This window comes from Buteo buteo, chromosome 26 (genome assembly GCF_964188355.1).
Source record: "Buteo buteo chromosome 26, bButBut1.hap1.1, whole genome shotgun sequence".
In the NCBI taxonomy this organism is placed as follows: domain Eukaryota; kingdom Metazoa; phylum Chordata; class Aves; order Accipitriformes; family Accipitridae; genus Buteo; species Buteo buteo.
The window spans coordinates 17,022,871-17,034,962 of NC_134196.1; the positions used below are offsets into that span (position 1 = coordinate 17,022,871).

Consider the following 12,092-nt stretch of genomic DNA (forward strand, 5'->3'; position numbering starts at 1 on the left):
AAGTGCCCTCTGCTTTCTTCCCTCAGTGAAAAGGGAGGGAATGGCAGTAAGTAGCCTCAAAACATCACTACGCTTCACTCCTGGCTGCTGTTTCTGATCCACCTCCTCATTTATTTTCCATTTAAATTGGATGAAGAACCTAGCACCGCACAGTCTAGAAAAATGCTCATCTGATTATGCTAGAGGTAAGTCAGCTATTTACTATGACAGCAGTTCCTGAAGAAAGTATTAAACCCCATGCATGGGAAGACTCCTAGCTTCCCCCTGTCCCTGTGAAATAGCTACAAAAACTGTAATGTCATAGAATTTAAAAAAAAAAAAAGGTAAAGAAACAAGCTGACCAACTGATACATTTTGGGACAGAACTAGCAACACCCTACTAAAATCTCTCTATAGACCATTGACCCTACTGACATATTGCAGTGAATACAATCCTTTTTCTGACAGCATCCTCCACATGCAAGACTGCCATACAATTTATTATCCAAGCATCAGAAAAATTGCCAGGTTCTACTCAAATGTAACAGCCAGAAGGTTAAAGAATGCTGTAGCTTCTAAAGATTCAACAAAAATGATTTGAAGAGACTTAACATTTCACTGGATAAAATTTTATTTTTTTCATAAAAAAGATAGAACGAGATGCTACTTTTAAATGAAATCATTTATTAAACCAATCTGTTTTATAGGAGGTATATATATATAATTTTATCATTAAGACAACTTCAATGAAATGACTATCTACAAGAATGACTTTGATTGTTTTATTTTCATGTCACCATACATGAACAAATGAATTTTATGTCTTATGAAAACATTTTACTCAGTATCAAAAATGTACACATTTTAATAACCATTGCTATGGTCTGAAGGGATTTTTACATTTAATTTCAAAAATAAGTGTCATTTCATTGCTGCACGTTTTACAGCATAAGCTTAAGTCATCCTTTACATAATAAAAGTTTGTGTAGGTATACAGATTATTTTTCATGTTATCACATACCTTCATGTTTGAGACACAGGTGGGGGATTTGCATTTCTTTTTTTTTACGAGAGGCTAAAATATGTACTGATGTGAGCACAAAGCAACATTTCTTAAAAACAAACCCAGTCTGAATGGCACAAGAGTTAGCATTTTTATAAATTAACAACCAGAGTTCTGGACTATGGAAAACAGGGTACATGAGATTCCAGTACTTTCCTTAGGGCTTTGCTCTCTGGAAGAACACCTGTTAAAAATTTATTAAAAAAAACACATTTTAAGACAAAGGAAATAGAAGACATGGAATGGTTGAGCTGCAAGATAATTAGTTTGACAGAGCTCATTTTCTTGTTTAACATACTGGTTAACACACTAGGTTCAAGGATGTGACTTGTGCTATTCGATTACAATTGCACCCTCAAAAATGAAGCATTCTGACACATTCTCTACAATTATAGCATCACTTTTTTTGCTATTTCAACTATTAAACATAAGCCATAAGAACATCAAGCTATTGAGGAGATGGCAAGGTGCTGAGGATAAGTGACAGTTCTACAGATGTGGGTTTGTTGTTGTTTGCTCCTTCTTTCCAAATAACTGCTTTTACTACTTGGAGATTCCCTCTGGCTAAAACCTATTAAATAATTCAATATTTCAATTTTACTTCAGGTCACTACCACAACTAAATTGTATGACAAAGTTCAAATGGAATGAAAAGCTATTTAAAGAAAAAAATCTTTACCTTTAAGTAATTTTTAAAAACTTTAGCATCAGGCTGCTGAAGTGCTTGACAGAATTCCTGTAAGAGAGAATAAAGAAATACTAAATAACTAAATGAAGCAACAAGACAACCTGAGATATGTTAGGAGCATGTAGAATACCTTGTATGTAAAGCCATTGATATTAGTTTGTATTTTCCCTAATGTGCAAGCAAAGTATGTTATGGATAAAAAAATTGTCATAGGCTATGACAGGCCAAGTGCATTGTGGGGTGACATTCACTTTTAGCTGAGTAGACAGAAACAGGACTATCTAACAAGGACTGCAAACAAGGAGATTCTAAACCTTTAATTTTTCCAGTAACTTCTGGTGGCAGCGGAATATGCACATCACTTGAAAAAGTTATAATCTTAGATCAGAAAACATCAGGGTGTCACCAAAAGATAAAACTTGATCCTTAGATATATTTAACACCACTTAAAAAGTTCTACAGTTTTTTATAATTAGTATAATTGTCTCCTAATGCAGCAAACCCAATTACTATAGTATACAAATCAGTCACAATTAAAATTGTCAGGGTTCATCTAACAATTTATTCATGGCAATGCTTACCATATGGCTAGCAATGCTTAATATCGAGACCATGGTTAGGTGTAAAGTTTCACTTTTGAGAACCCTCTTAAACTACTACAAAATAAGCACACAAAACCCCAATGCTTAAAGTTGGACATAATTTTTGACAGTAGAACCAGTGCTGTCGCTTAAATTTCTGTAGTGTTGAATACAGCCTTTATCACATTTTCTATACACTCAACATTCTTCATTTTACTTTTGAGTTATTACTTTAAGTATTCTGATGCTTTTTCCTCAAGTTAAAAATCTGAATTAAAGTAGGAAGATGGCTTAGACAGTCACATACAGTGGACTTTTTTTGCAAGGTACTCTTGCAGTAACTTTACTCCTTATGCTAAGTTAATGCTATTCTGATATGCAGTATCAGAATACATTTTACTGAGGAATGGTAGGAGGTTAACTTTGTCGGTATTCATTTTGTTCATTTAACATTTACAATATTAAGAGTTTTCCAAATGTTCTTTTAGGAATTCCTACCTGAATTATCTCGGGAGCTACTTGCAAAGAAGGCAAATACTCTTGCTGAAGATACTGAATGCACTCAGGACCCTAGAACAAAGCAGTACACAATTTGTTCAAGTATATTTTTGTACAAATGGGAAGTCATAGCCCTATACTGTATGGTAACAGAAGAGTTTGAAAACAGGTGATCTACATGACTATTTTACGGAGAAGTTATGCATATCAAATGCTCATGTTATTCTCAGCTGTTAGCAAATAGAAAGATTTCTCAACCTTGGCATTAAGGATTCTACTGCAATTTGGTATTTGTTACACAGCAGAAGAACGCACTGAAAATTGCACTGAAATAAGAATTACAATACAGCCAGTCAGTTTGTGACATGTCAACTGTAGAAGTCAGTTAAGAAGGAAGGCGGCCCTAATTTCACTATCTGACATATGAAAGGAAAATAAATAAAAATTTGGCAATTAGTATCTGCCAACTGCTTTACCAATCTACTCCCATAGTGAAATTCAGTAGCCAAGTACACTGAACATAGTGTTTCTCGTAACACTGACTACGTAAATTTGCAGTGGACTAAACGTAATAAAATGGAACTTTCAATCCTTTGAGAGAAGCAGACAGACAGTTCTGTTTTGGTTAGCACATTAGTTTTTGTTTTCTTTATTTGCATTTATCAGGTACCTCTCATCACAAGAGGGATTACTGTACCCTGGCAGTACACAAACAAAACCCAATACATCTAACCAGGGAAAGTGAATCAACTTTATTAATTTACACAGAAGTTACCCTAGAACTAGAACATGGTATACAGCTCACATGAGGGGAAAAGATTTCAGATAATTTTCCTATATTTGTATCAGAAGTGGTAAAAGAAACAGCATTTGTAATAGGAAGTTATTTACCAAAGCTTAATTTCCTACAAATTTACCTCTTCATTGCTTTTGGGGAAAAAGGAACAAACTCAGCAGCTCTCATCAATTAAAACACAACCTCTTCTCTGTCAGTTTGTAACTTCTTACAATTTGTGTAGTTACGACTTTTACTTGCATCTGACAGAAAAAGTTAGCAGGCAAATTAAAGGGTGTAGCAAGAAACAGTAACATGAACATAGAAACTGTTTCATTTCCCATTACAAATGGAAATATGCTATAGTGTTTTAGTCATTAGACAATGCAAAATTCATTTTTTTCATGAATGTTTTTCAATCTAGTCTGCTACAATTCGAAAGACACTTTAGTTTTCACAGAGGTACTCTATAGTACATCTCTAATTGCTCTTTTATGTCAGTTTAAGTACTACACTGAAAAGTGAAAGAATGCCAATTGATCAATTAAACACAGTAACAACCAAGTGAGCAGATTTTTCTCCTTAAAGAAGAGTTAATATTTTGCAGTAATTTATCAAGAGGCAAAACAACTGCATCCTGTATTCCTACACAGCATTATGGTCATCCTATCATTTTATGTAAGAGTAGAGTAGTAATTCACCCTAGTATCTAATTTTTAGAAATTGATAAAAGCACTAGAAAGAAACCTGCAAGAATTATTCCCTGCAAAGTATTATGAAGCTTACCCTTTTGAGATGAATTGTTTTTAACGTCACTGCACATTCTGATAAAGCCTGCAATGTAATACATAACATTAGACTGTTCGATTAGTCTATTGGTTAAGTATTTAAAGCCAAAGAACCTAACGAGGCTTAAAACAAGGGCTAGTTCATGCCATTATTCCCTCATCTTCCCTTCACACAATGCTAACTGAGCCTCAACCTTCCAATTTTTGTTCCACTAACCAGAAAAATTTGTCACAGCTGAACCCAAAATGAACTAAAGAACAGCCACCTGTGTGTGTTCACTTTCACTGAACATTAGTTAATAAGTAATATAGGTCCACGTTAAATACTCAGATCTGCAATTCTCTAGCTTGATTTTGAGCATAGGTGAACTACAGAATACAGTACCACAATATTCAATAATTAATCATCCAGGTACCTCAATAAAAAACATAAGGGATTTTATATGTGAGACAACAATCTTCGACACCACAGTCATTGTAGGTTTCTTAATTTGAATCTGCCCCACAACTAAAGAAAAAAAACCCCATCTATAATACACACCAGTACTGTCTGGGCATCTGCCAAGTCAAATGTTTGCTTCAAAGGTGCTAAGAAACATGCAGGAACAATGTGCTTGTAGACAAAGTCTGCAAAACCTACTGGTCCATCTTTACCTCCTGAAAAGAAAAATAACATTCCATATTCTATTATTGCTTCATGGTTAGTAGCAGCTACAAAGGAATTATGGAAAGATAGCTTACCCCAAAGCTCCACCAACTTAGAAAGAATAATAAAACAAGTCTTCTGTGCAATAGGATCTGGGTAATCCACTGCTCCTTGAATGACAGTGAACAACACACGCTCCACATTCTCTGCACCTTAAACACATTAAAACAAGCTTGTCATTTCAATTTGCAGCCTAAAATGTTTCTGTACTCTTACACTACTTTATATAAATACTGACCTGGAAGACATGCTTCAACTTCAAAACAGCTCTTTTTTGCACAAGTCTCAAATATTTTTTGAAAGTTTCCCCTACGATGCAAGACAACTCTTATTTAGGTGATAATTGGGTTTTTTTTTTTGTTTGGTTTGGTTTTTGGGGGGTATTTTTTTGTTGAAGTTTGGAGATTTTAATTGCTCTTTTGGCCTTTAATACACACAAAGGTGAGGGGGGTACTTTGACCTGCTTACAAATACAAGTTTTCTCCTCTCTACCCAAACCTGGTAGAGCTAATTAGAACTCAGCAGCACTAAAGTAGTTCGCTTATCTTCCAATATATGGAAAGGTATTTTTCTCACACTTGAAAATTTCTGTGCTGCATTTATGCTTACTTCTGTTTGATTCCTTTAAAAATTTCTTGGCCTATCACAACTATCAAGTGCCTCTTTCAAGAAAGCTCTCACTACTACTTAATGCAATCCTTTCCTTTCCTACATGTATTACCATTATTTTAGGATTGGGGGAAGGAATTCTGAGCTCCACCTACCAGATGAGCCAGTTTAAAGCTTCTCAAGTCCCTAGCCATTTTAATGGAATACAAACCAAGAGAATTACTTGAAGAATGAAGCAACTGGACATTCGACTTCAAATTCCTGCTATGAAAAGCACTAATCTGCATTTGGCCACAAAGGGAAACCTGGTAACTACATATGTAAGTCACATGATGCCTTCTACCACAGATACCAAGATCAGGTGATAGTAATAAAAAATTACAGAAGTTACAGATGTGTCCTTCAGAAGATGACTATCACACTGAATACTAGCAGCTGTGAGTGGTCTCACCCAACAGCACAAACATTGCTACACATTGTTACATATTGTATGAGCTCCAATTCACCAATCAAATACAATGATGCAATGAAGATGTATTATACACTATTCTTGTCCTTATAGACACAGTGATCACATATAAGCTGAAAAGATCAATAGGAAGAACATGCCTATTATAGCTGGATTTCACAAACGCAACTTCTTGTGCAACATGTCAGTTGAATACTGTATTTACATTAGTCCATTCTACCTTAACATAGTTAATAGTACTTGACAGGAACTAGGCTAATGATTTGCATAGACAAAGCTTAGATGAGAATAACCACAGTACTATCCCTTGAGAAACTGAACTACTTACCTTGATTAGCTATGACTTCACTCATTCCACTGCCAGTTACTGTCTGCAGAAAAGCAAAGTAACTCCTCCGTAACATTTGTTTTTCTAAAGCAGCAGACTGGTCATTTTCTTCTGCTGGAAGGAGCAACACCTCAAAAATAGCATGAAGTAGTGGCATAAACATCTGTTGCAGAAAAGGTGAAACCTGTGTCTGTGGAGATTGGAAGAGGGTATCAACTCAAACAGTTACACAAATTGAACATGTCGAAATTAAAACTTAAGGGCTTTTTACAATTCTCAGCTTTGATTCACCTTTAAAGTTAGTATTTTCATGTACCAACTACTTATAACAAAGTGAGTCACATCAGAGTCACCATGAACATTACTGCATCTTGACTTACACTCCACCTATTTCAAGTCTTTTGCACAAAAACATCTAGTCCTATCTAGTCTCATCCTGAATAGGAACAGAAGTTTTTCAGGATTTCTCATGCTTCTGTTCAGACAGACACTATCTCAAATTCCCTGAAATATCAAGAGGGGCTACTGTAAAGTCACTGTAGTTACAGAAAATGCATCTCTCAGATGTTAAAACTGGCATCAGGCCACTTTTGTAGCACTCGTCTTTAAAGACTGCTTAAAGAAAAGTTTTCCTGAGCTGAAATACTACTGGCATTACAGAATAAATTTGTCATTTATGTCCTACTTGCAGTGAGAAATATATATTAGGGCACTAAAATAGTTGAACACTTATGAATTGAAAAACTGAAGTTGTGTGCTAGCCACACACTAAAGTTCCATAGAGACAACTCAGATGTTCATTTCTTAATGCTTAAGCAAGGTTTTATCTTTAATCTTCTCTTCACTGTATCTTGAAAGTATTCAAGGGGAGACTATTGAAGCTAGGATCTTTATTTTAGCATATTGTAATAAGAATGGTACAGTATCATACAACATTAAACATTACACCTGAACATGGTATTTGTCCAGTCTTGCTCCTGTGACTTTTTTTTTTAAACCTTCCTCACCTTACACAGACTATTTTTAATTATCTACTGTTATCTTGAATTGCTTTTGGCATAAATTGCTAAAAGGACTAGAGTAATAAGAGTCTTTCTCCCTAATCCCCAAACTACTTGATTTTTCAAAATTCTCTCTCTGCTCTGCAGATGGGATACTGCAAACAGAGGTCCACATGCTAGATTCACACAGGTATATTATGGCTCTGTTCTACTGCTCACAAAATGCACTTCTCTTTACTTTCAGTAATTTTAATTTTGCATTCTGCTGAAAGACTTATTTAAACCTATTTAAAGGACTTCTTAACCTTCTCAATACAGCAATGAATTTCCCATCCCATTCACAACAGTGCAATATTCTTGTGGCAGCTCCAGGGACTTTGCATTTGAACTGTTTAAAACTAGGAAGCTCTCAAAGGCTACACTTCAAGAACTTTTGCTAGATAATCACTTGACAGTCCTACTCCTGCTTAATACATATCTCATACCTCCATTTCAAAACCTCCGTATTTGTCAACCTATTTTGAATAACAATGCATGAAGCCTCAGCATACATTTTTGTACACCACCACCACATCGAGATTTTGTAAATCAGTATTCCTCCCTATAAGCACATCTGATATTTCTGTATCTCCTGGAAATCTCATTGTAAGAAATGAGAAAATTCACTTCAGAGCTTGCATAGTTTGTAACATTAGCTTAACACTTCAGTGCAGGGCATGAAGTTAATTGCATCAATAAAAAAAAAATTTTGTGCTGCAAGTAGTATTTTATTTTAAAATATTAAACTCAGAAATTTAGAAACAACATAAAATTCTGAGACTAACCAAAGAAAAACACTCATTTAATCACTGCAAGTCCAGCAGTGTAAGACTGTGGGTGAAGACTGTGTTTCCCAGTAGCAGCCTTAGAAATACACTTATTTATCAATTGTGAGATAAGGTTCTGACACATAGCTATTTTTCTGGAACCAGCAAAGATGAGATAGCAGCAACACTTTGACCTGAAAAGCTTATGCAGTATCATACCTTAAACTTAGCTGTTATTTGGTTTATAAGAGGAATGAATTCTTGAAGATCTTTTGCTTCACAATCTTTAAGCATGTGTTCAGAGGCAGAAGGAATGAACGGAAGAACTTCTTCCTCTAGGCAAATAATCATGCGGTGAAGGAAAGTGCGGACACCACTTCTCAGAACTTCCTTTTGTAATGGACAGCTGAGAGCTGGCAAAAATGTCTGTAAGCAGTCCAGATAAACCTCTGAGCAGCCACATTGTTTTACAGTTTGCTTATTGCTGAAAGCCTTGCTGGTTCGGCTGCAAAAGCAATACAGCAAGTTGTATATAAGCTCGTGTTCTAATATATGTTCCAATACAATAAAGAAGCAATAACATGGGGAACAACATATGCTTTAAAACCCAGGCACTAAATTAGAATATTACTTTTCATGAAATGGGAGCCAGACACTGGAAGTAATGAACTGAATTATTTGATATGAAGTAGCTACACTTTGGCAGGCTTTAGAGAATTATATTCTAACAATTTACAAACAACATATGATTAGAATAGCTCCATACAATTCTTTGAGGAAGGGAATAGATGCTGGTTCACTATAAACTTGCTCAATGTTCTCCGTATTTACACCCATAGCAGCCTTTTCTAGGGGGACTTAACTCATTTTCTGGGCTACCGTAAGAAATTCTACAACCACTGATGATTTTTTAGATCAATAAAGTACAGGTAGAAACTCAGCCCCTCCTCCCAATAAATGCTTTATATTTCCCTTTTATTCAAACCAGAAACACACACAGAGTCACTGTGCTGTACCTACCTAGCAAACCCAACAGCATGATTGAGGCAGTCAGCCAGTGCCATCTGTCTGTCCTCATCTTGTGCCATCATCAGTTTTTCTAACAATACTTTGAACTTCTCCATCAGTGGAGTCAACAAATTCCTCATTAGAACCTGTTTTCTTTCTGCAGAGTATTCGCTGTTAACTATTAATACTCCAGCTGTTTCATAAATGAAAAGTTGATCATCACTGCTTAACAGAGCCTGGTAACCATTTTCCTAAAATGGAAGATAACAGGCATAATTCACTAAATGTCCTTTATCAAAGTTTAAAGATACTACTCTTTAAGCAAGCTAAGTAATCTCTATAGTATATTTACAATAGTTTTATTCTCTTCCTACTTAAGTAGAAGTTTCAAGTACAGGTAAAAACATAGTTGAAGGAACAACTATTTTTATACGATTCAGATAGATAGCCTTCTATATATACCCATCTCTAGCCCATACTCCCAGAAACACACATAGCAAGATTATTAAAATTAGGTACAAATGTAAGCATGCGAGTGATCTCACACCAAAAGAGCAGGGCAATTATTTGTGTTTAAATGTTTGTGTACTAAGCTTACAATTCAGTAAGTACACAGGCACACCAATAAGTGCAAGCCTTATTTATTACAAAAACCTGCTGTAAATACTCACAGGGGGAGAAAGTTCCAGCAGGTCTTGTATTCTATTCAGAACATCTTCAATAAAGGGATTCATTTGCTTACTGAAATAAAACACGAGTACATAACACTATTTAGAAGTGTGTGCATCTGTACAGGTTTCCTGGTATTTTATTTAAGCTGTAAAGCTAGACACTAAACTACCTTCTCAATACAGAACTCCCCTTTAAATATCAAAGCACTGCTGTAGAAAAACCTGGCTTATGGATACAGTGCTTGTGGCAGGCCAAATAGATACATGACATAGTGGGATATAAACATTTCTTTCTTTCCCTCTTCTTTTTAAACGTGTTTAAATAGCCTCACTCAGAGTGAAATATTTTCATTAATAGCTGAAAAATAGGATCCTTCTGAAATCTGAACCATCTTGGAGCTTCTCCTGCCTCTACATTAAATACATGCCTGTGAAATAAGACCAACAGGACAGGACTGTTTGAAGGGTTCTAATACACTGAGTAAACTTCACCAGTATAAATTCTGTAAATATTCAGAATTTGGTCAGGGACAGTGAAGAGTTACTCTTGGGAGTCTCCAGATCCACTCACTCTCAGCTCTGCTCAATAAGGAAAAGCAGGACAGGTGTTTACATTGTTGATCAGTTTTAACATCTAATCAAAGTAAGCTAAGCATATGTATTCCAGTTCTTTGTTCTGTGAAAATTTTTTCCACTGCTACCTTAGTATTACACAACAGGACTACCCTGATAGAGCACTGTTTCGATATATTACTTCATTGCAGTCCATTTGAAGGCCAGCCTGTTTCAATGACAACGGTGATGTACTGAAGGGCTATGTACGGTAAATTCAGTGCCGTTGGGATACATTTGTAACAGCTTTACTCACTTAAGAGACTTGACAAATCTGGAAAAGAGGTAAGCTGTTCGACTTCGTACTTTGGGACTTGTATGGCGAAGACCACGGTGATCTAAAAATGCCATCTGCAATCAAGAAAGTATCTCAGTCTTAGACTCCCTAAACAAGGGGGCGGGAAAGCTAATCATCCAACAATTTAAGAAACCCAGCTTCTTTAGAGACCTTCAGAAAATAAGAAAATTTCCTAATTCTAAAGAACTTATCTAGCCAAAAATGTAAATGAGATGAAACTTACTAGAACAGTTGGAATGTGCTGAGGTTCAACAGCAAAGAATTTTTCGTATCTAACCACTGTTTCAAAGAATTCCAGGGTAACTGATGTATGTTGATAGGCACTAACACCAGAAGTCACCAGCTACAAATAAAGCATTAGCAAGTTAGTACTTTAGCCATTTATAACACCAAACTACAATGTAAGTGATATGCTGGTAAGTAAGATGAGCTATTCGAACTGGAATGTTCCAGTCTTTATTAGCATTTTTAAATAGCTCCCACAACACACATGCTTACCGTTCTCATCATGTCTTGTAAAGCCGTAGCTTTTGTAACATCACCAGAGAAGTGAGCACCGTGAGATACAGGAAGAGCCTCAGCCAACATATACAGCAGCCTTATTGCTACTTCTACTTCCATAAATCGTGTAGTCTGCCAATTCCTAGAGAAAGAGTATGAAGATCATGTTAGTCTGTAGTAGCTTATGAAATAATCACAGTTTCTACCATGTTAGCATTTTTTTTCGAGCTTTCTTCAGATAGACAGCATAAAAAGAGCAGACTTAAAGTAAGAAAAACAGTGTAAGAGCTAGGCAGTATTTCAGGATGCTTCTGGAAGACTTTATCCACAAACACAGCACCTCTCCACCACAGTGCCACCAATTTTCTTTTACCAGTTTCAACTTGAAAGCTACAGATTTCTTGAAGTGCTTATTTTGGTACAAAACCACCTACTATGACATGTGGACAAGCCATTCAGCTTCACTTAAAAAGAGGGGTCACTAAAGAGTAAGGTACAACGAAGCCACCAACAATACTGGATTCCCGTTTGTATACGCACAACTGTTCTCCTAGTCAGGCAACTAGTAGTAACATTTCTTTATATACATACATAGTTTCCAGGATTGGTTCTGCTCTTTTTGTAAAAAATACTTCACTTCTGTTTCTTTTCCCTATCCAACCTTGGTTTTCTGATAGCAGTAATACATAAAATTGTTTGCCACATCTCATA

General features: G+C 35.8%; 1 protein-coding gene across 3 annotated transcripts in view; it reads right to left on the reverse strand.

Annotated features, from left to right (window-relative positions):
* Positions 1-594: 594 nt before the first annotated feature.
* Positions 595-12,092, reverse strand: part of XPOT (exportin for tRNA) — a 29,371-nt gene continuing 17,873 nt past the window's right edge. For 2 of the 3 annotated variants that reach the window (XM_075058137.1, XM_075058138.1), the window contains exons 13-25: positions 11,379-11,523; positions 11,104-11,223; positions 10,839-10,933; positions 9,971-10,040; positions 9,312-9,550; positions 8,511-8,796; positions 6,485-6,674; positions 5,114-5,230; positions 4,914-5,029; positions 4,371-4,418; positions 2,810-2,881; positions 1,722-1,778; positions 595-1,226 (exon numbers count right to left, since the gene is read on the reverse strand). In XM_075058137.1, coding sequence (XP_074914238.1) covers positions 1,200-1,226; positions 1,722-1,778; positions 2,810-2,881; positions 4,371-4,418; positions 4,914-5,029; positions 5,114-5,230; positions 6,485-6,674; positions 8,511-8,796; positions 9,312-9,550; positions 9,971-10,040; positions 10,839-10,933; positions 11,104-11,223; positions 11,379-11,523 — 1,582 coding nt within the window. In that variant the 3' untranslated portion in view covers positions 595-1,199. The remainder of the gene's footprint in view (positions 1,227-1,721; positions 1,779-2,809; positions 2,882-4,370; positions 4,419-4,913; positions 5,030-5,113; positions 5,231-6,484; positions 6,675-8,510; positions 8,797-9,311; positions 9,551-9,970; positions 10,041-10,838; positions 10,934-11,103; positions 11,224-11,378; positions 11,524-12,092) is intronic. The other variant, XM_075058140.1, reaches the window with a different exon arrangement.